Genomic DNA, 20,047 nt, shown 5'->3' with positions numbered 1-20,047 from the left:
CCTTAAGACCGGAGGGCTCCCCATGCCAGCGTGAAGCTCCGAAAGACTTCACTTTGGGGACAATATAAAGCGCCCAGGGATTCCTGAGTAATTCAAGAGGGGAGAGAACCCTAAGCAGGACCTGAATCAGGCATGTGGGGACTCACGCTGGCATCATTCTGAGCTGTAAAGCCAAAAATATATGGCACCTGGAGTTTGGGGATCAGTTCAAACTTATGTCCAAGGAGCAACTACACAGTTTCCCATCCCGTCAGCAGAGAGAAAAAAAATCCTTCCGTGCTATCCTTCAGCTTTCCTTCAAGCCCAAAACTCTTCTCTGCCCACCCCGTCGGCAGACCCACACCCCATCTCCACAGGCCCCTTCAAGCTCTGCCTGTGTCAAGCGCACAGCATTTTAGAATCACTGACTTTAAACCCAGACTCCAGAGCACATGCCCTTTTATGAGCGAAGAGAACAGAACCAGCATAACTGGACTCCCTACTGGGCCCGAGCACATATTTTCTCAGCTCTGACCGAAACCCCACAAGGCGTGCGACACTAGAGTGCTAGTTATGGGTAGGGGGGCCCACAACCGGGATCACACAGCTCAAAGAGGGAGGGGAGGAGTGAACAGTCACACAGCTCCAATTTTTGTAAATGATACCGTTAACCAAGTCAGGCCGGCTCATCTCTAAATCTCTGGATGACTAAAGGTTACCTAACTCGCACTCTTCCAAATTCACAGTTGAGAAATTATTAAGTGAATTTCTGCCTGATATATTCAGAGCTTCTCAGAAGCCAGAGCCTGCTCCGCTGTTTGAACTGAATAACTAACTCTGTATTCAAGTGATATTAAAGGGAACAATTCCCTTTTTTTCTAACTTGGAGAATTTAATTTAGGTGTTTTATCAAAAACTGCTGCTCCCAGTAGATTAATGGCCCACTATATCTTTCATATTAAGTTAATTGAGTGCAGAATGGCTTTGCTGGGTTTGAATGACAGCCTCCAGAGTTTAGCTCATTATTCTTTAAGAAAGCATAAAATGAGGAACCAAAATCATGGGCCTGAATGATCACATCTTTTCTCTGTTCAGGGTAGGTTTTTCCATTTTCGGTTGCCACACAGTACATTAATTAGCAATCAGGCAGCACTGGGGCCAAATGATTTCCATCCTCCATCACCAATGAAACACCAGCCCAGCCCATAACTTTCCATCTCATTGTGTAGCTACAAAAAAGAGGGACACTTCGTGAGTGACAGCCCTTCACAACTTAGAGAGCACGTGTGCTTCTGCCCTCTCATTTCACCCTCAGCTCTCCGTGATTACCCTCATCTCACAAATGAAGAAACTGAGAAACGGAGCAGAGCGAGAGCTTGCTCGAGGTCACACACCAGGAAGTGGCAGAGCTAGGACCGGGCTCCCAGCCCATTGCTCCTCCCCCAGACCACAGTAGCCTCGTGTGACTTCACTCTGTGATCGTTCACTATTTTTTTCAGTATAAATTTTGTCCTGCCTTCTTTTTTCACCCATCTCTTCATCCATTCCAAATTTAAACAAATGAATTCTTCGTTCGCTCTTGCCCATCTTATCTTTCTGGCCTCATTTCCATCATTACCCACCATGAACCCCAGGCTGCAACCACATCAAAGCATGTGCCAGGTTCTATGCACGTTATGACCTTGCTTTTGCTCAGAACTGTTCCCTCGGCTGCGATGCCGTTGCCCGCCTTATTTACCTCCCCACTTTTCCCAAACCAAATGCCATTTCCTCCAGGGGGCGTTTCCAAATGTACAAATATTCTGTAGCAAAATATTACAGGATTCTTGCATCTATGTTTATCAAGGGTACCGGCTTATAATTTTCTTTGCTTGTATTGTCTCTATCTGGCTTTGGTATGAGATGATGCTGGCCTCCTAAAATGAGTTTGGAAGTGTTCCCTCCTCTTCAATTTTTTGGAATATTTTGAGAAAGACTTGTATTAATTCTTTTTTAAATGTTCAGTAGAATTCATCAGTGAAGCCATCTGCTCCTGGACTTTTCTCTGTTGGCAGATTTTTTATGACTGATTCAACATTCTTTTTTTGTTTTTTTCCAAGGCCAGTATGTTTCTTTTATTATTTTTTTTTTTGTTTGACTTAAGATGGTTGAATGATTTCATTTTCATTTATAAGCATTACAAGAATTCCCATGCAAAAACCAAGACCGTATATGCCTAATTTCAATCGGCCAAATTCCAACCCATGAGACTGGACATTCAAGATCAAAAAATCAAAATGTTGCTTGACCTTTCCAATAGTAGACGTCACGGTCATCCTTTGAGAGATTGGCAGGCCCCTGACCTCCCAAACGCTACAGTTTGCCATGAGCTCATACCAAAACAGGGAGCCGATCGATGCCTTGCAGCACCTAAACCTGGCAAGTAATTTCATTCATGAAGACAGGACACCTCTACACCAAGGCTGCCACCCACAGTTATCTCCTGGTTCCTGCTGTATAGAAAAACCTGCTTTTGAACAGGCATGGTATCTTCTATTTGGGGACTGACATTAACTTTTCCTTCCAGTTTTCCTCAAAACTCTCAGTAGAAGCAAAGAGACTTTACAAAAAAGCTTACCTCTATAATGTCAAAAGAAATACAGTTGACCCATGAATAATGCGGGGTCAGCGGCACCGACCCCTGTGAGGTTGAATATCCATATATAACTTTATGAGTCAACATTCTTATTAGTAACTGGACGGTTCAGATTTTCTATTTCTTCATGATTTGGTCTTGGTAGGTTGTATGTTTCTAGAAAGTTATTCATTTCTTCTAGGTTATCTAATTTGTTGGAATATAATTGTTCATAGTAGTTTCTTATGATCCTCAGTATTTTTGTGGCAGTCGTAAGGTAGCTGCAAATCAAAATCACGATGAGGTAGCACTTCATACCCATTAGGATGGCTATAAAGCAAAACACCACGAAAAACAAGTGCTGACAAGGATATGAAGAACTTGGAACACTCACACATTGCTTGCAGAAATGTAAAATGGTACAGTCACTTCGGAAAACAGTATGACAGTTTCTCAAAATGTTAAACATAGAGTTATCCTATGACCCAGCAATTCCACTCCTGGATGTATATCCAAGAGAAATGAAAATATATGTTCACACAAAAACATACACAAATACTCAGAGCAACATCATCTATAATAGCCAAAAAGTGGAAACAACCCAAATGTCCATCAACTGATAAATGGATCAACAGAAACATGGTGTATGCACACATTAGAATTTTATTCAGTCATAAAAAAGAATGAATGACTGACCCATGCTACAATGTGGATGGACCTTGAAAACATGCCAAATGCAAGAAGTCAGACACAAAAGGTCACATAACGTATGATTCTATTTATATGAAACGTCCATAACAGGCAAATCCATAGGGACAGAAATTAGATGAATGGTTTCCAGGGGTGTGGTGGCAGGGGGAAGTAACAGCCAGTGGGCAGAGTTTCTTTCTCTGGTGATGAAAATATTCTAGAATTAGATAGGGGTGATGGTTGCACAACTTTGTGAGTCTACTAGAAACCACTGGATTGAGCACTTTTAAAGGATGTATTTTATGGTACGTGAATTACATCTCAATTTTTTTTAAGTCTGTTTAGTGAATCTGGCAGATGACTAAGAAGTGCTGAGGACCAGAATGCTGGCCAGCAGAAGGCACCTCACATCTCTGCTCTCCCTGCTGTGGCCCGAGTTCCTCTCACTCCCAAACCCAGCCTGAAGCATGTCACTCACCTTTAGAAGCTTCCAGTGTCCACCCATATTAATCATGCCTTTTTATTTTCTGTAGTTTTCGAAGTTTTGACATCTGGGGCCTTGCCGATCCTTCAGAGACTGCCCCTCCAAAAGCTAGCCAATTCTAGTAAAGGACTCACCGGCAAGTGTGCCTTTCAAATGCAAACTAACCAATGCAAAGCCCACCTTCCAACCATCTCTTTTATCTAGTTCTTACACTCCACAATCTCTCCATCTGCCATAATCACCCCAGGGCCAGGTATCAGAGAACTAGAGGCAGCCCCTGGACCCCAGAGCCTGCTGAAATTATTCATACTAGCCAATCCTAAGCCTGTTTACCCTGCCCTACCTTACCTTTTCCAAAGAAACCACAGTGAAGGCTCTTGCCCACTTTTTCCCCTTGCTCCCTCTGTCTCCTGACTCACCCTCGTGCTTCCCCATGTGGCCCTGCCCGGCATGCCATGCTCTCCATGTGTAGGAATCTGTGAGGAAAAACTTCTTCCTGCAAGACAGTCATTTCCATGTCTGAATGTCTAACCATACCTGATTAAAGCAAATCTCAAGAACATATTAAAATACCACCCTTCAAACCTGGCTCCACCCTCTCTTTCCCACCTAACTTCTTACCACCCCTGACACTCTCCAAGTTTAAGAGTCACCCCATACATCTCTAAATTCCTAAGCACACCACATTTCTTTGTCATATTCTGGGTACTCCTTCCCAAGGGCCCTCTCCAGCTTCTTTGTCTGTTATCCCTACACCGCCATCAAGCCTCACTTCATAACTCAACTGGAACAGCACCAGGATAGCCACCATGTGCTCCAACAGAACGTGTGCATTTTCCCTCAAAGCCCTTAGCCTGTGCGTCTATCTCCTGTCTGGCCAGTGAGTTCCCCCAAGATAAGGACCGTGATCCCTCATCTCTGGATCCCCAGGGCTTAGCACAGAGTCAGAAAAATATTGGTAACTCAGTAAATGTAGGGTTTTATTCTTTAGTATAAGAAACCTCCCCAACAGGCAAGTAAGCTCCTTGAGGATGGAGTCCTTACCCCCTGGGTCCTTAGCAGGACCACACACATGGTTGACCCCAGGCAAAGGCTTCTGGGCTGATTGAGTGAACTGGAATGATGACTGAGCAAATAGACAGGTGGGAGGAGAGTGGGTGAAGAAGGCAGGCCGGCCCCCCAGTCCCCAAGAGAAGAGCTCTACTCACGCTGTTCTTCCCACTCGCGTTCCTCTTTCTCACTGGGGTGGCTCTGCAGCTGGGCCTGCTTCAGGGTCCAGTAGAGTTCCTTTGCCCTCTGCTCTTCCTGGAGGCGAATCTGCTCTTCTCCTCGCTTCCTCTCCTCTTCCTCTTTCCTCTAAGATACCACGGGGACAGGATGACGTTAGGTGACGGTAACAGGGCACGGGCAGGGAAGGGCTGAGCTGTCACGGGAAGAGGTGGGCCAGTGGTGCCCCTCCAGGCTTTGTCTCTACGCACATGAAACGGTGATACTTACACCCAATCAGGCCATGGTAAGGATCAAGTGGCCTGAAATATGTGAACGATTTGTAGACTCTAAAGCTTTCTGCAATAGTAAGAGGACTTTGGGCCACCCTTGGTCACACTTCCATTCTGGAGGAAGAGGGGAGGGGAGGCATGGGGAGGGGCCCCTGGTCTTCCTGGAGGCCAGTTAAGCAGGATATGATTATATCTTAATCTTATTTTCAGCGAAGGTATTTCAGAGAGAGAGCAGGTTTGGGGGCTCCAAATCTCCAATTATTGTCCTGCTTTCAAGCTCCAAAAAGGCCGTGTGTGTATTTTCCTCTACCTTTGTTTAATCAAAGCAACATGCACACACATGTCAATCATGCATCATATGCCAAAAGGCTTGTTGTAAAAAAAACATCAATTCTCCAATCCACTTCACCCCAACCTACCCCGCCCTCATCTACTGCCCAGAGGTCACCATCCTCGATTATTTTAGCTTTCCTTCATGTGGTTACATCCGTGTCTGAATAATGCTGCTAATTCTTGATTTATCAATTCTAGACATTAACTACTACCTTTCTTTTTTGGTACATGAGTATTTAGCACTTATATTTCCCACACAGGTTCATACCCATACTTTTCCTCTCCTTTACCCTCACAATAGATTTACATCACAATTTGTGGTTAAATCAAAGATGGGTGCAGAACTAAATATAGTTCACTGTAACGCCAAATAGGGTGCTATTTCCACCAATTTTAAGAATTACATTTTTTAACTTTCTAATATCTCTAAAATATGTATGTCGTACAACTTACTACTTGCCTTTTTCATAGCCAACAGTTTTTTTCTTTCTTCTTAAAATAATCATAGATTTTACAATTAATGGCATATGAAATTCAGTAAAACATGGCAGTGTGATGATTTTTTTCTTTCGAATAATTTTCTTTCCTGAGTTACTAGTTGCTTTATCTTGAAGTAGAGTGTTGAATTTTTGCCAAACTTCTCTAAGATCTGCAGTAAATCTTTCTCTGTGTTTAACCAAGTGCTTTTTTTATAACAGGCAATACAGCAGTGATCTTTTCCAAGGGACGCCCGCCCCCCAGATGCACCTCTCCTTCCCCATCTCAGCTGGCTGCCATCTAGGTCTCCTGTCCGTCTGTCCTCTCAGGACTCGCCTCTCAGCCTCCCGTGAGTTGAAGCCCCTGTTTCTTTGTTCCATGTTTTCTTTCTTGTCCACGTCCTCATTTTGCAGCAACATAGCTCACAATACCTCTCAGAAAAGGATGCACAGAGAGACACTTGTCTGAAAATATATTTATATATATATGTATGTATTTATCTATATATATCTATAGATAGATCTATATATAATCTATACGTCTATATAGAGTCTTGTCTGAAAATATCTATATGCTACCTTCACATGTAACTTCTAGCTAAGCATAGAATCTGATTAAAAATAATTTTCCTGGGCTTCCCTGGTGGCGCAGTGGTTGAGAGTCCGCCTGCCAATGCAGGGGACGCGGGTTCGTGCCCCGGTCCGGGAAGATCCCACATGCCGCAGAGCGGCTAGGCCCATGAGCCATGGCCGCTGAGCCTGCGCGTCTGGAGCCTGTGCTCCACAACGGGAGAGGCCACAACAGTGAGAGGCCCGCGTAAGGCAAAAAAAAAAAAAAAAATTTTTCCTGCAGAAGTTGCAAGACTTTACTATCTTGTCTTCCAGCATCCAGTACTGCACTCGGATTCTCATTCTTCTGCATAAGGCACTAATTTTTCTCTTTATCACTGAATTCTGAACCTTTTTTTTTTTGGCTGCGTTGGGTCTTCGTTGCTGCGCGCGGGCTTTCTCTAGTTGTGGCAAGTGAGGGCTACTCTTCATTGCGGTGCGCGGGCTTCTCGTCACAGTGGCTTCTCTTGTGGCAGAGCACAGGCTCTAGGCACGCGGCTTCAGTAGTTGTAGCGCGTGGGCTCAGTAGTTTTGGCGCACGGGCTCTAGGGCATGCAGGCTTCAGTAGTTGTGGCTCATGGGCTCTAGAGCGCAGGCTCAGTAGTTGTGGTGCATAGGCCTAGTTGCTCCGCAGCATGTGGGATCTTCCTGGACCAGGGATCGAACCCATGTCCCCTGCATTGGCAGGCGGATTCTTAACACTGCACCACCAGGGAAGTCCCTGAACCTTTTTAATAGATGTGCCTTGATGTGGATTTTCTTTCATTGATTGTGTTAGGCAATCAGGATGCTTTTGATTGGAGTTTCAGGTTCTTCTAGTCTAATACATCTCTGCCTAGAATTTTTGTGATAATTTCTTCTCCTCTCATTTTGCTTTTTTCTTTTTAGAACCCCTATGTGTCAACTGCTGGACTGCCTGATTTGACCCTATAAGTGCCTTATCATTTCTCTTTTATTTTCCGTCTCTTGTCTTTTTGTTCTACTTCCTGGCTGATTTCACTGACTTTATCCCCAAAACCTTCTACTGAATTTTTTATTTCAGCTAGCACATTTGTAATTCCCAAGCCCTCTTTCTTATTCTTTGGTTGTTTCTTTTTGCTTCGTTGCACCCTGAAATTGTGTCATGAATGCAATAGCTCGTCTCTGAGGACTTTAGAGATTTTTCTCCCCCATATTCTGATTTAGATCTGTTTCCTCTCTTCTTTGCTTTTTTGTTTTCTTTTAAGTTTGTTTTATTTGGCGCCTGTCATTCGTGTTGGAGGCTTTCCTCTGATGTTCCCTGACTGCTCACATTAAAGAGAAAAAGTATGTATCTGAAACAGAGACTCAGAATGTGTAGTCAGGGTTTCCTTGAGAGATGGGCTTAACTCTAGGAAGATTGGATGAAGGATCAGCCATTTCACTGAGGACCCTCAAATGTAAGTATCTGGAGGTCCTTCCCCTGAGATTATTCAGTGTCTTCTCTGTCCTACCTGGGTGGTATGAGACCACCAGCATCCCAGGAGTCTGTGGTGGGATGCAGGCTGCAGGTAGAACAGCCCTTAGACTCAAGCAAGCAAGACCCCTAACCTAAGCCCCACACTTCATGGGAAACCGATGCTTTGAGGTGTCTTTTTGCAAATTTCCCTTGCAAGTTCCCCCAAGACCGGCCAGAGATAGTACCCCCAGGACTGGCAGGGGCAGCAGTATGGTCCAGGTAAGATGCCCCAAGCCCAGACCAGGTCCCACATGAGTCCTAGTGCCTGCTTCTCCCCTTCAAGGTGCTCTCTGACCCTCTCCTCCATGCAAGGGGTTAACCAAGTGCCCCAAGGAGCTCCAGGATTCATATTTATGGAGTCATCCTGGGGCCCAGTGGCCAGGCCCTGGCTCCAGAAGGGTGGCCCAGCAAGCAGATGAATCCTATTGGCCAACACAATATTTTTATCATAGGATCACATGAGATTGGGCCACCAGAATAGAGCTAATAGGCTGATTTTATGTAGTTCAAGTTCTTGATTTGCTATAGACAAAACCACCACCACCAAAAAAAAAAAAAAGTTGCCAGCCCTGTACACCCGACAGGCAACCCTGGCTGCAGGTCCCACTGTTCAGAGTTCAGACCTTTGCTTGCTCCCCCTGTTTCCCACTTGGCCCCCATCTGCTCTCTCCACTCAGCCTGATATGCTGAGCCCCAACCTTGCCCTTGCAACTCCCCATCTCCTCCTGGTTAGAGGAAGGGATGAAGTAGCCTGGAAGAAACAGGTGAAAGCAGGGACCTGAGGGTCCAGCCACTCCACATAGAAACTTGCCATCAATCCCACATTCTCAGCGCCATCCTTCATGTATCTGCTGCCCCCAAGTCCCGAGCCTGTGGGGACTCTGGACTGAGTCGGTTCAGTGCCACCAGCCCTCTTCCTGCAGGAGCCCCGCTGACCCCCACACCGCTCTCCCTCTGTCTTCCAGAAACCAAACTTCTGTGGACATTTTCTCATCTGTTCTTCCCTTCTCTCATTTTCTCTGTTTTTGTGGCTCATAACTTTTTCAGTCCACTGATATTTTAATGGATCAAAAGAAAAAAAAAAAGAAGAGAGTAACTGTGAGTTTTGAGTCCCTCATTTAAAAAAAAAAAGGCAAGGATTTTGTTGCTTCTGAAATGGCACAGATTGAGGACTTTTCTCCAATTCAATGATTTTTTTAAATTCTAAAACATAGACAAAATTCCAACTTCCTATTGACCCACTCTCTAGGAGTCAGGAATTAAGGGCTAAAGAAGTTGAGCGGCTTTATCTAGTCATTCACCAAATCCTTACTGAGCATCCAGGAGGCTCGGCCTGCTCCAGGCACTGGGGATGTAGCCATGAACAAGGCAGACACAGCACCACTCTCTCAGAGCTTGCCTTCCAATGACAGAAAAACACCCATCAAGTAAAATAAAAAATATATCAGAAATAATAAAGCGTGCAGAGAATTAAAACAGGGTAAGTGATAGAGTCTGGGAGGCTACTGTAGGCTGCGTGACCAGAAGTCCTCTCAAAAGGGACTGATCTGAGACCTAAATAATAAGAAGGCTGATGAGTGAGTCTCAGGGAGAAGAAATTTCCAGAGCGAGGGAACCACAGGTGCAGTGGCCCCAGCACTGGAAACAGGTTTGGCATGTTTGAGTAGAGAATTATCCACTGTGGCTGGAAGGAAAACAAACAAAATTCTATCTTTAATGAGTTTGAGACGCCATCTGACATCCAAGAGGCCTGCCGTGGGCAGTGGGACGCGTGATCCCAGGACTTGAGGGTGAGTGCAGGCTGCACATGTTGACTGAGAGGTCCTCTGCTCGGGGGTGATGTTTCTCAGCCATGGACTTGATGTTATCAATGCAAGAAAGAAGGTAGATCAAGAGAAAAAAGCCAGGGTGTCTTGGGGGCGCTGAGCCATTTTAAAGTTGGGAGAAAGAGCTGGAGCCAGAAAAGGAGACTGAGAAGGCAGACCAAGGGGTAAGATAAAAACCCAGAAGGGGCGACTTCCGTGGGGGAAGCCAAGAGAGGAAAGCATTTCAAGTAAAAGGGGAGTTGTAAGCTGAGCTCAGGCTGCTGAGACATCACGAAAGATAAGGATAGAGAAGCAACAAGGGACAGCAGGACGTGGTCTCAGGACGTGATGGGAGATCTTGTCAACAGCAGCCCTAGTGGTGCGATGGGCAGCCAACCAGGCAGCGTGGCGGAGGCAGGGGAGTGACCGCAGACAACCCTTTCAAGACATTTCCTGTAAAAAAGGAGCAGAGACAGGAAGTGGAAGCCGGAGGGGAACGTGGGGTTAAGATAGAAATGGGGAAGGACGGTGTGTTGGTTGGCTGGTTTTAAGATGGGAAATACTAGAGAGAGTTAATGACTGATGCAAAAGTGGAACCAAGGTCTGTCTGACTCCAAAGCAGAAGTTGAATCTTATCCCAAAGCTGTATTTCACCTTCATCAGTCACTAGCATCTCAGAAGCACCAAAATGAAGCATCACACTGGCACAGCACTTCACAGTTTATACAGTAGGTTTCTATTCCTCCCCCAGGAATCCCCAACCTGACTGTGGTCACCACATCACGCAATACACAGGGCACCAACCAAGACAGCTTCCACCCGGGGACTATAGATCCACCATCTGCCCCCAGGAGTCTTCCAGACAGGCGTGGATTTCAGGGAAAATCCAGGCAGTCAAGGCACGTCAGAGCCAGAGGGGCTTCAACCCCCTAGTCCTACTCCCTTGTAAAGATAAGGGGTGTATAACAAAGTACTTATAGATGGCCATCTCCTCCCTGTGTCTTCACATGGTCTTTCCTCTGTGTTCATACATGTCTGTGTCCAAATTTCCTCTTCTTTTAAGGATATCAATCATAGGGAATTAGGGCCCACCCTAAAGACCTCATTTTAACTTAATTTCCTCTTTAAAGACCTTAGCTCCAAATATAGTTACATTCTAAAATACTGGAGGTTGGGACTTCAACATATGTATTTAAGCGGACACAATTTAGGACACTGAAGGGTCATGACTGGCGTACCGTAGATAAATAGCATTTGACCAACCACCTCAAATTAAATGCAGTGTTCCTACTCCAACCAGCTGTGGTGACATGAAGCAGCAAGATCAATGGCAGTGCCCACTCCCCCGACCCCAACCCGGCAACCTCCATTCTACTCTCTGCTTCTACAAGTTCGACTTTGTTAGACTCCACATTTAAGCGAGCTCATGCAACATCTGGCTTTCTGTGTCTAGCTTATTTCACTTAGCATAATGTTCTCCAAGTTCATCCGTGTTGTCACAACTGGCAGGATTTCCTTCTTTTTTAAGACTGAATAATATTCCACCGTATATACATATATACTACTTCTTTTATCTATTCTTCTGTCTATAGATACTTAAGCTGTGTTTGATGAAAAGGCACAAAGTTTCGGTTATGCAGCATGAATAAATTCTGGACATCTAATGTACAGCATGAGGACTATAAATTAACACTGTATTGTATATTTGAAGTTTTCTCAGGATAAATCTTAAGTGTCCTCATCACACACACAAAAAGTAACTAGGTGAAGTGAGGGATATGTTAATTAACTTGACTGGGTAATCATTTCACAAGGTACCTGTACATCAAAACATCACATTGTACACTCTAAACACATACAATTTTGATTTGTCAATTATACCTCAATAAAGATGGGAAAAAATTACTCCCAATAAATAAATAAATAGACAGATAGATAGACGGATGGCAGTGCCACTGTTCACTCAATCCTTTCCTCCTGAGATTGAGACAACACCTAAGAGCCAGAAACCTGCATCAACCTCCATCTCAAAGGAAAGCAACTGGTAAGTTACCGTGACAAAGGCAAGCTCTTCACGCGGATGCGTCGACAAAAGAAAACGCTTTCAATTACAAATAAAGAGTACTACATATTCTCGCCCTGGTTTTGCTAAAATGCTCAACCTTCACAGCTAAAACTGCCTGAAAACTTTCACTGTTGCTGCTTTCAGAGTCATTTGGCGCATCTGTGATGACTGAAGAAAAGGCCATCTTTCTTAGGCTTGGCAGCCAAAGGCCAATGCAGCCAAAAGGCAGATAGGCAAAAACACCCGCCTTCCACCTTAGGAGTCGATTGCTTTTTTCTGGCAAGCCCAAAGCCCTCTGAGCTGTCCAGCTTATTCAATCCCCCTTCTCCTGATAACCCATCAGTAACAGCACACCGCAGGAGCCCACAGAGGCCTGGCCCGTCTCACCCCAATGGAAAATGTCACGGAGAGATGCTTTTTCTGGAAGGTAGAGTCGTTTTCGTTTTTAGCCTGGCCCCAATGATACCATTGTGCCTTGTGGGATGATGTACTCCCAAAGGACAGGGCCAGGCCTGTGTCGTTTACTCCTCCATCGCCAGTTCCCAGCACAGGGCCTAGCAGATACTGGGTGCTCCATAACACTGACCGAAAGAGTGAGTGAATTAACGAATTGATGAAGAGAGGGTTTGTGATGATCCGTGATGGGGAAAGGGTAAACGACACCACGCTGTCTGGTTGATGCCAGCCTTGTCCAAGAGAAACTCAGATAAAGCCTACAATTTTCGAGAGAAAATGGAAATTGGAAGGTTTTCCCACTGGTTATAACCTGATTGGGAATAAGGCAGCGATAGTTTCTCTAGTTGTGGAGGATGTCACGAGGTGGCCAAAATGAACTCCAGCCTTAAAGGAGAAAAAACAAAAAGAGAGTGGCCTTGAATAGAAAACAGAGAAAAATGAAAGGACAACTTAGCTGTACGGTGTCTTCCTCATCAGGGAAACTGGGAGGAGGTGGGAGGGGGCAGGAGACTTGGAGGTGGAGAAAGGAGGTCACAGGCCCTGAGGGAGAGGGAGAGAGCGGGATCCTTAACCCATGTTCTGTGGTCAGAAGCAGAGGGAGAAGCATTCAAAATCAGTCTTATGGGTTAAGAAAGCAGGGGGAAGAAATGCAAATTTTATCTGGCCTCATGATATTTTTTCTAAAAAAAAAAAAAACTTCTATGTAAATCTCCTTCAAATGGTGCCAGCCACAACAGAATGGTTTTTATAACATGTTTTTAGCTGTCTGTATCTCCTGTTTTGAAGTTCCCTCTTTAACCCTACACAAGGTTCTGAGATTGTCTTCCCCCCATTTTCTAAAAGGAATTTCCTATGACCAGGAGAATTCACAGAACACGTCTACATCCTCAGCACAGGCTGCCCAAAGTGAGCCCAGCCAACCTCCCTCCACCACCAGGCTTCTCATCCAGGTTCTCTCCTCTCCTCTAGCCCCCACCCCTCTCCCCCTTCTGGGTGGTAAAAAAATAAAATAAAACAAACAAACAACAACAAAAAAAAACCCTCAGCACAGCCATTCCAAGCACATTCTCTCTCCTCCAAGTCTGCACCTCCTTCCCAGGTCCCCACGGTTAGAGGGTGGTGCCCTCTACCCATCCCTCAGCCTGGGGCTCAGACACTTTGCTCTCTGCTTTCCCTCATCCCGACATCTAATTGATGCCAAGCCTTGTTGATTTCACAACCACCGTTTCTCTCTGCCCATCCCCTTCTATCTCTCCATAGTCACAGACTCTGTCCAGACCCTTATTTCCCACTTTGACCACTGCAAAGATCTCCTAATTGGCCTCTCTCTCCCTGCAAACTTTCATCACTTGAATCATACCATCCCCACCAGTTATCCTCATAAAACTGGATCCAACCATGGCCCTCTGTATCCTCACAGGTCTGCTCTGCCCACAGAAAACAGTCCACCTCCTTAGCGTAGCATCCAAGGACCTCACAGCCTACCTTTCCACGTTTACATCTGGCTCCACCCATTGTGTGCTTTTTTCTCTGCCCCCAGCGGACCATTCATCGTTCCACAGATCTCCTTTCCATTTCCTGTCTTTGCTCCTGCAAGACTCCTGGAGAGACCTTCGCCCTCTATGGTCCCCTGGGCGTGGTTAGGGCTGAGGGCTGCTCATAGAGTTGTCTCTCCCCTGGCACCCTGTAAGCTTTTTGAGAGCAGGGAGTTTATTACTACCACCACCACCTTCCCCCAAACAACCTGCACTTAGGTTCTCAGGGGGAAAAAAAGTATTAAATTAGATGAATGTTATTGCTGCATTGCTGCATGCAAGACTCACATTATGTTAGAATCTTGGTGTTGAAAGACACATAAAAATTATCTAAACCAACTTCTAGCCCGATGCATAAATCCCTTTGGCAAAGCTGTTGCAGGTATCTATTGCTAAGTAACAACAAGCTATCAGCAAATTTAGTAGCTTAAAACACAACCATTATATGTGCTTGTGATTCTGTGGACTATTAATTCGGGCGGGGCTTGGCTGGGTGGCCCTTCAGCCCTACATTGTGTCAGCCAAGGTCAATCACTTGGTTGAGGTCATTGACTGGAAGAACCACGAAGGCTTCACTCATGTGCCTGGTGCCTCGGTGTTCCTCCACGTAGTCTCTGTTTGGCTCTAGCCTGGGTGTCCTTGCAACTTGGCAGTCTAGGGCAAGGAGGGCTTCTCATAAGGCAGCTTCCAAAAGTGAGCATTGCCAGAGGGGCAAAGGTAGAAGCTACAAATCTCTTACAGCCCGTCCTCAGAAGTTACACAGAGTCACTTCCACTGCATCCTACAGACCAAAGCTCGCCACAAGGCCGGCGGAGACTCAGAGCATGGGAAGCAGACCCCACTTCTCAAAGGGAGGTGAGGCCAAAAACTTACCGAGAGGCATATTTAATCCACCACAGAAACCTTTTCAGATACTTTCAGCCTACACATAACCATTTCCTGTGATGAAGAGCTCGTCACAATACACGGGTAGTTCATTTACAGACAGCTCTGACAGAAAATATCCCAGCTCATAAACATGGACTGTCCAATGCCAGAGTCTGATCTGATATTCCTTAATGAGCCCCTCCAGGGCCTCAAAGATGTTACCTGCATTTCTGAGGCTCCTCAAAATGCAGACATATCCATCAGGGTTATTATGTATATTAAACACATCCACACTTAGAAAATTAATTTTTAAAACCCAAACAAACACATAATAACAACAACCTTCTTTGGAAATAACACCAAAGCCTGCATTTGGGTCCCTCAGTGAACCTGATGCCTGGCCACAGAGCTTTATGATCCTTCCATGAACCCCGACACAGAGCCAGCCCACAATCTATATCCGTCGATCACTGAGGTCCTCAAGAAGAACATAAACCAGAAAATCTCTGCTGGGAACTGAGCCCCAAGACCCCAGCTCCACTGAGCTACCCTCCCAGCATGTGGGACTCAGCTCACCTCTAGGGAAGAGGGAGTCCAGAGATTGGAACAGGTGACTTTCACTGTTGGAGACATATAAAAAGTATTGTTTTTCTTCCCCAGCAGATTTAAATAGTCATATGCAAAATCCAACAATACAACCTAAATACCTCTCCACTGTGGATTAGATCTGAGTTACTATTATGGAATCATACTGTTAATTTCAATCAGTGCGCTAATGATTATTTAGGCTATGACAGGACATGTCCTTTTTCATGGAAGATCCTTGCTGAAGGGTTTGATCAGGAGGCAGCAAACTGAGGCTCCCAGGCCAAACCTGGCTGACATGCATTATTAAAAGTCTCACTGGACCACAGCCACACCCTTTTGTTTATATATTGTCTGTGGCTGCTTTTGTGCTACGATGGTCTGGGTGAGTAGTTGTGACAGAGGCAGACCCAAAAAGCCCAAAATATTGATTATCTGGTCCTTTACAGAAAATAGTTTGCTAACCGTTGGGTTAGAGTTACTATGTCTGCCACTTTCTCTCAAATTGTTCAGCAAAATGACCGCAACCAAAAAGTGCATACATGTATCTGTATGTGTGTGTGTGTGCCTGCGTGCATGGAGAGAGAAGGAAAGAGAGTGAAAATGTGGCAAAATATTAATAATTGGTAAATTTAAGTGGATAATATATGAGTATTCATTTTATTTTTCTTTCCACTTTTCTTCAAGTTTGAATTTTTTTTTTAATAAAGTGTTTTAGAGTAAATATTGCTTCACTTAAAAACTCAAAAGATGGGAATTCCCTGATGGTCCAGTGGTTAGGACTCCGTGCTCTCACTGCTGAGGGCCCGGGTTCAATCCCTGGTCAGGGAACTAAAATCCCACAAGCCGTATGGTACAGCCAAAAAAAAAAACACTCAAAAGAATCTCCTAGAAAAAAATGCAACTCATAGGAAAGTTAACTAAGAAGATCAGTAACAATATAAATATATAAATAGCAATTGCAATAAGTTTAAAAATAATGAGCACAATAGCAATAAAAAATATTAAACCTAAAGTTTAATTAGAAAAGAAATGTAGGGCACCTAAATAAAACAATAAATTTTACCAAAGTCCAAAAATTAGAAGCCCACAGGTACGTATGTCATTGAGAATGTTTGGGATTGGGTGGCCAGTGCATTTACAGGTGTTTAAAAAAAAACCTATATCAAAGACAAAAAAGAAGCTTTGAATAAAAGGAAGAACATACCACATTCCTGAACAAGAAGATTTACTTGTTCATATTATAAAAATGTTCATCCTCCACAAATACAGCAATAGCATTGATGCAATTCCAATAAAAAACACCACGTTGCTTTTTTGATGTTGGGGGGAGGGGGATAGTGAGAAAATATTTCAAAAGTATCTCTAACAGGAAAAAATGGATGAGATTAGCCAAGGACATTTTAGAAATGAAGAGTAATGATAGACTCTGACTTTAATAGATGGTGAAATTTATGTTAAAGCTGCATATAATTAAACAATTAAATCTGGCTCAGGAATAATCAGTCAAAGAAGAAAAATCCATGAAAAGATCCGAAAGTAAGTAAGAAGTAAGAATCGAGGCAGCAAATCCAGTGAGAGGAGAGAGGATGGTTTACATAGTAAATGATGTTAGGATAACGGGCTAGCCATTTGGAAGAAAATAAAGTGAGAGCCATACATCATACCACACTCCAGAGTGAAGAAAAATTAAGTGCAAAGAAATGAAATAACGAAAGATATATAAAACAATGTAGATTAGTATTTTTATAAGCTTGTGATGGCACAGATCTTTCTATGCATAAAACAAATAATAAAGAAAATGATTGATATAGTTGGCTAATAAAAATTTTAACCCTCTGTACATCCCAAACCACCGTAACCAAAATTAAGAAAATAGCGACAACAACAGTGAGAAAAAATATTTGCAATAGAAATGATATTAAGGGGTCAATGTCCCCATTACCTAATCATTATGGGGGGAAAAGTTTTTTAAAAATTCAAAAATGAGCAAATGCCATTAATATACAATTCACAAAATAATACAATTGTTGAGATTCAGCATGATTATCATTTTTTTCTTTTTGTTTATAGTATTTTCTGAGCTTTCTATCCCCCCAAAATGTATTATTCCTGTAGGAAAAAAAAAAATCTCAAAAGAGGAACCAGGAAAAAATTTTTTTCTTTTTCAGGAAACCTAAGCTTCTTGCCAGAGGACAGTAAAGCTCCTTTAACAGCTCCAAACTCTCTCAGAATGAGTAGGTATGCAAGGTTACAAACAACCTCCTATCGTGGGCAAAAAATATACATTTTTCATCTCCTCGAATCCTCCAAAAGTCTCAGGTAGGGTGTTGTTACTACCCTAATATTACAGACAAGAAAGTGAAGACTCAGAGAAGTTCAGCAAGCTTCCTAAGGTCACACAGCAGTAAGCAATAGAGTTGGAACTGGATCCCAGGCTGGTCTGACCACAAACTCAGCTCTTTTCAGGCCTTGTTTCAGGACCCTTGGATGCAGAGGGATGAGTTCTGATCCTGGCTCTGTCCCCAACCACCAGTACACACAGCCTTGGCAAGTCTCTTCCCCTGTCTGACCCTGATTTCCTGATCTGTTCAAGGGGAAGTGGATTGGCCCAAATGGTGTGTCAAGTTCCTTCCTGCTCAGACATGCCAGATTTTTGTTCTCATAAAGCACTCATTAGCCAAGGACTGGTCCAAACCAGAGATCAACCCCAGGGGCCTGGGGGCTAGAACAGCTGCCCTCACACAGATGCCCAGGCACTGGCCCACCTTGAATTCCTCATGGATGCGCTCCTCCAGGATTTTGGCAGCCTTGCGGTCCTCCGTCTCCACTTTCCACTTCTCCACCAGGATCCGGGCTTTCTCATTGGCCAGAGCATCCCGGAACTTCTTGGTGATCTCTGCCTCCTTCTGTCTCCTTCCAAGAGAACACCAGCAGGTATCAGGAGGTATGGGAAACTGAAGGACCACATGCCAACAGAGCTTCAAATAAAAACCATGCGCAATCATTCTTGGTCTATCAGAACGGCAAATATCTGAGGTTCACAAAACTCAGTGTTAGCAAAGGTGGGGAGTATAAATCACCAGAATTGCTCTGGAAGCCAGAAGATAAAACCTCAGAAACCCCATTTCTCACTCAAGTTTACAAAGGTGTAGGGAAAAGCTCATCAGAGGGTTTTTATAACATAAAAAGTGGCAAACAACCCAAATGTCCCTCAACAAGACCAATAAATTGGGTTTCTCACGTAATGGGATGCTATACAGTAATCTTAAATAACACTGTGGATCTATATTAATCAATTTATGAAGGTGTGAATAAAGCAGCTTACAAAGCATGTATTGCCCAAATGCTCACCATGGTTATCTTAAGTGGTGGGTATTGAGTTGTTATTTAATTGATTCTTTACAGTTTTCAATGTTGTTTACACGTTACAATTTTATGATTAAAACACTGGCATTAAAAACTGGGGGAAAAATGTTGGAGTCGACTTCATACAAATTTCCAAGTCTGGCAAAAAATATGTCAAATGTGGTTTATGAAAGAAGTCTGACCCCCCAGTATCAGTAGGGGCTCAACTGTCCATCTTGTGTGAGAAATGGAGGTAACATGACGAGGAACAAACAGATTTTAAAAGTGAATTCAAATTGCTCTGCTGTCCTTGGGACAACTCAGTGAGGAAAGAGGCAAAAGGATATCATACGCATTATCTCAGTAAATCCAACTACATCCATATAGAAAAGGTGTTGTGATGCCCAAACCACAGATGTGAAAACTGAGGCCCTGGATCAGCTCACCACGAGTTAGTGGAGCCAGGATTTGAACCCACAAGGTCTACCTGATGTAAGACTAGTGCTTTGGTCCCCTAATCTTAGCACAGCTCCAAACAGCCAGCCAGCTGCCTGGAGCCCCCTCCCTCCCACCCTATTGTCCTTAATGTGAACCCACCCCAAGCCTCCGTGTTCAGGACCCGCCCCAGTACCCACCGGCACCTCTCACCAGAGCTCCTCTGCCTCCCTCTGTGCCTGCAGCCGCGCCCTCTCTGCAATCAGCTCCTCAGAGATCTCTTCATAGGGCTTGTCTCCAGGGCCTTCTCCCATGACCCAGACCCAGACTTCGCCATCTGCCCCCAGGAGCCACTGGATGTGCTTGTCACTCGCTGCCTCACAACACAGGAAGAACAAGGAAGGAAGGAGAAACAGGTCTGAGTTGTACTGAGTCAGGAATGACCTGGGCTGGCCAGGGGTGCACAACCATCACGCCACCCTACAAAGCGTGGTCATCTGCAAAGAGGATGCCAGAGAGACATTGACCTGAGTGCAGGTCCATGGCCATCTCCCTCTCCCACTCCCTCTAGGGAGCAATATGTCAGCCAAGTCAGTCTGCTGGAGCAGGTGTTCAAGGCTGGAACTGGTGTCCGAAGCCCAGAGACCCTGAAATCTTCAGCACAAAAGACATCAGGTGACAGCACTCGCTGAAGGAAGACTTGTGTCACTCCCAAGCCAAGGCAGTTAGGAGCCCGAGAGTCTTCTCTCTCTCTCTCTCTCTCTCTCTCTCTCTCTCTCTCTCTCTCTCT

General features: G+C 44.5%; 1 protein-coding gene and 1 non-coding gene across 6 annotated transcripts in view; one reads left to right on the top strand and one right to left on the bottom strand.

Moving 5' to 3' along the window:
- SH2D4B (SH2 domain containing 4B) overlaps positions 1-20,047 on the bottom strand; it is an 89,594-nt gene that overhangs the window by 39,336 nt on the left and 30,211 nt on the right. For all 5 annotated transcript variants that reach the window (XM_029244572.1, XM_029244568.1, XM_029244569.1 and 2 more), the window contains 3 exons: positions 19,471-19,630; positions 18,243-18,390; positions 4,976-5,123 (listed from right to left, as the gene is read on the bottom strand). In XM_029244572.1, the coding sequence (XP_029100405.1) occupies positions 4,976-5,123; positions 18,243-18,390; positions 19,471-19,630 (456 nt within the window). The remainder of the gene's footprint in view (positions 1-4,975; positions 5,124-18,242; positions 18,391-19,470; positions 19,631-20,047) is intronic.
- On the top strand, positions 16,233-16,305 carry TRNAE-CUC. The gene has a single exon. It is a non-coding gene; the product is annotated as a tRNA-Glu (tRNA).

Source organism: Monodon monoceros, unplaced genomic scaffold (assembly GCF_005190385.1).
Source record: "Monodon monoceros isolate NGI ecotype Baffin Bay Population unplaced genomic scaffold, NGI_Narwhal_1 Super_Scaffold_4, whole genome shotgun sequence".
NCBI classification, from domain to species: domain Eukaryota; kingdom Metazoa; phylum Chordata; class Mammalia; order Artiodactyla; family Monodontidae; genus Monodon; species Monodon monoceros.
Note: the sequence above shows the minus strand (reverse complement) of the source record. Positions and strands in the feature narration are given on the sequence as shown.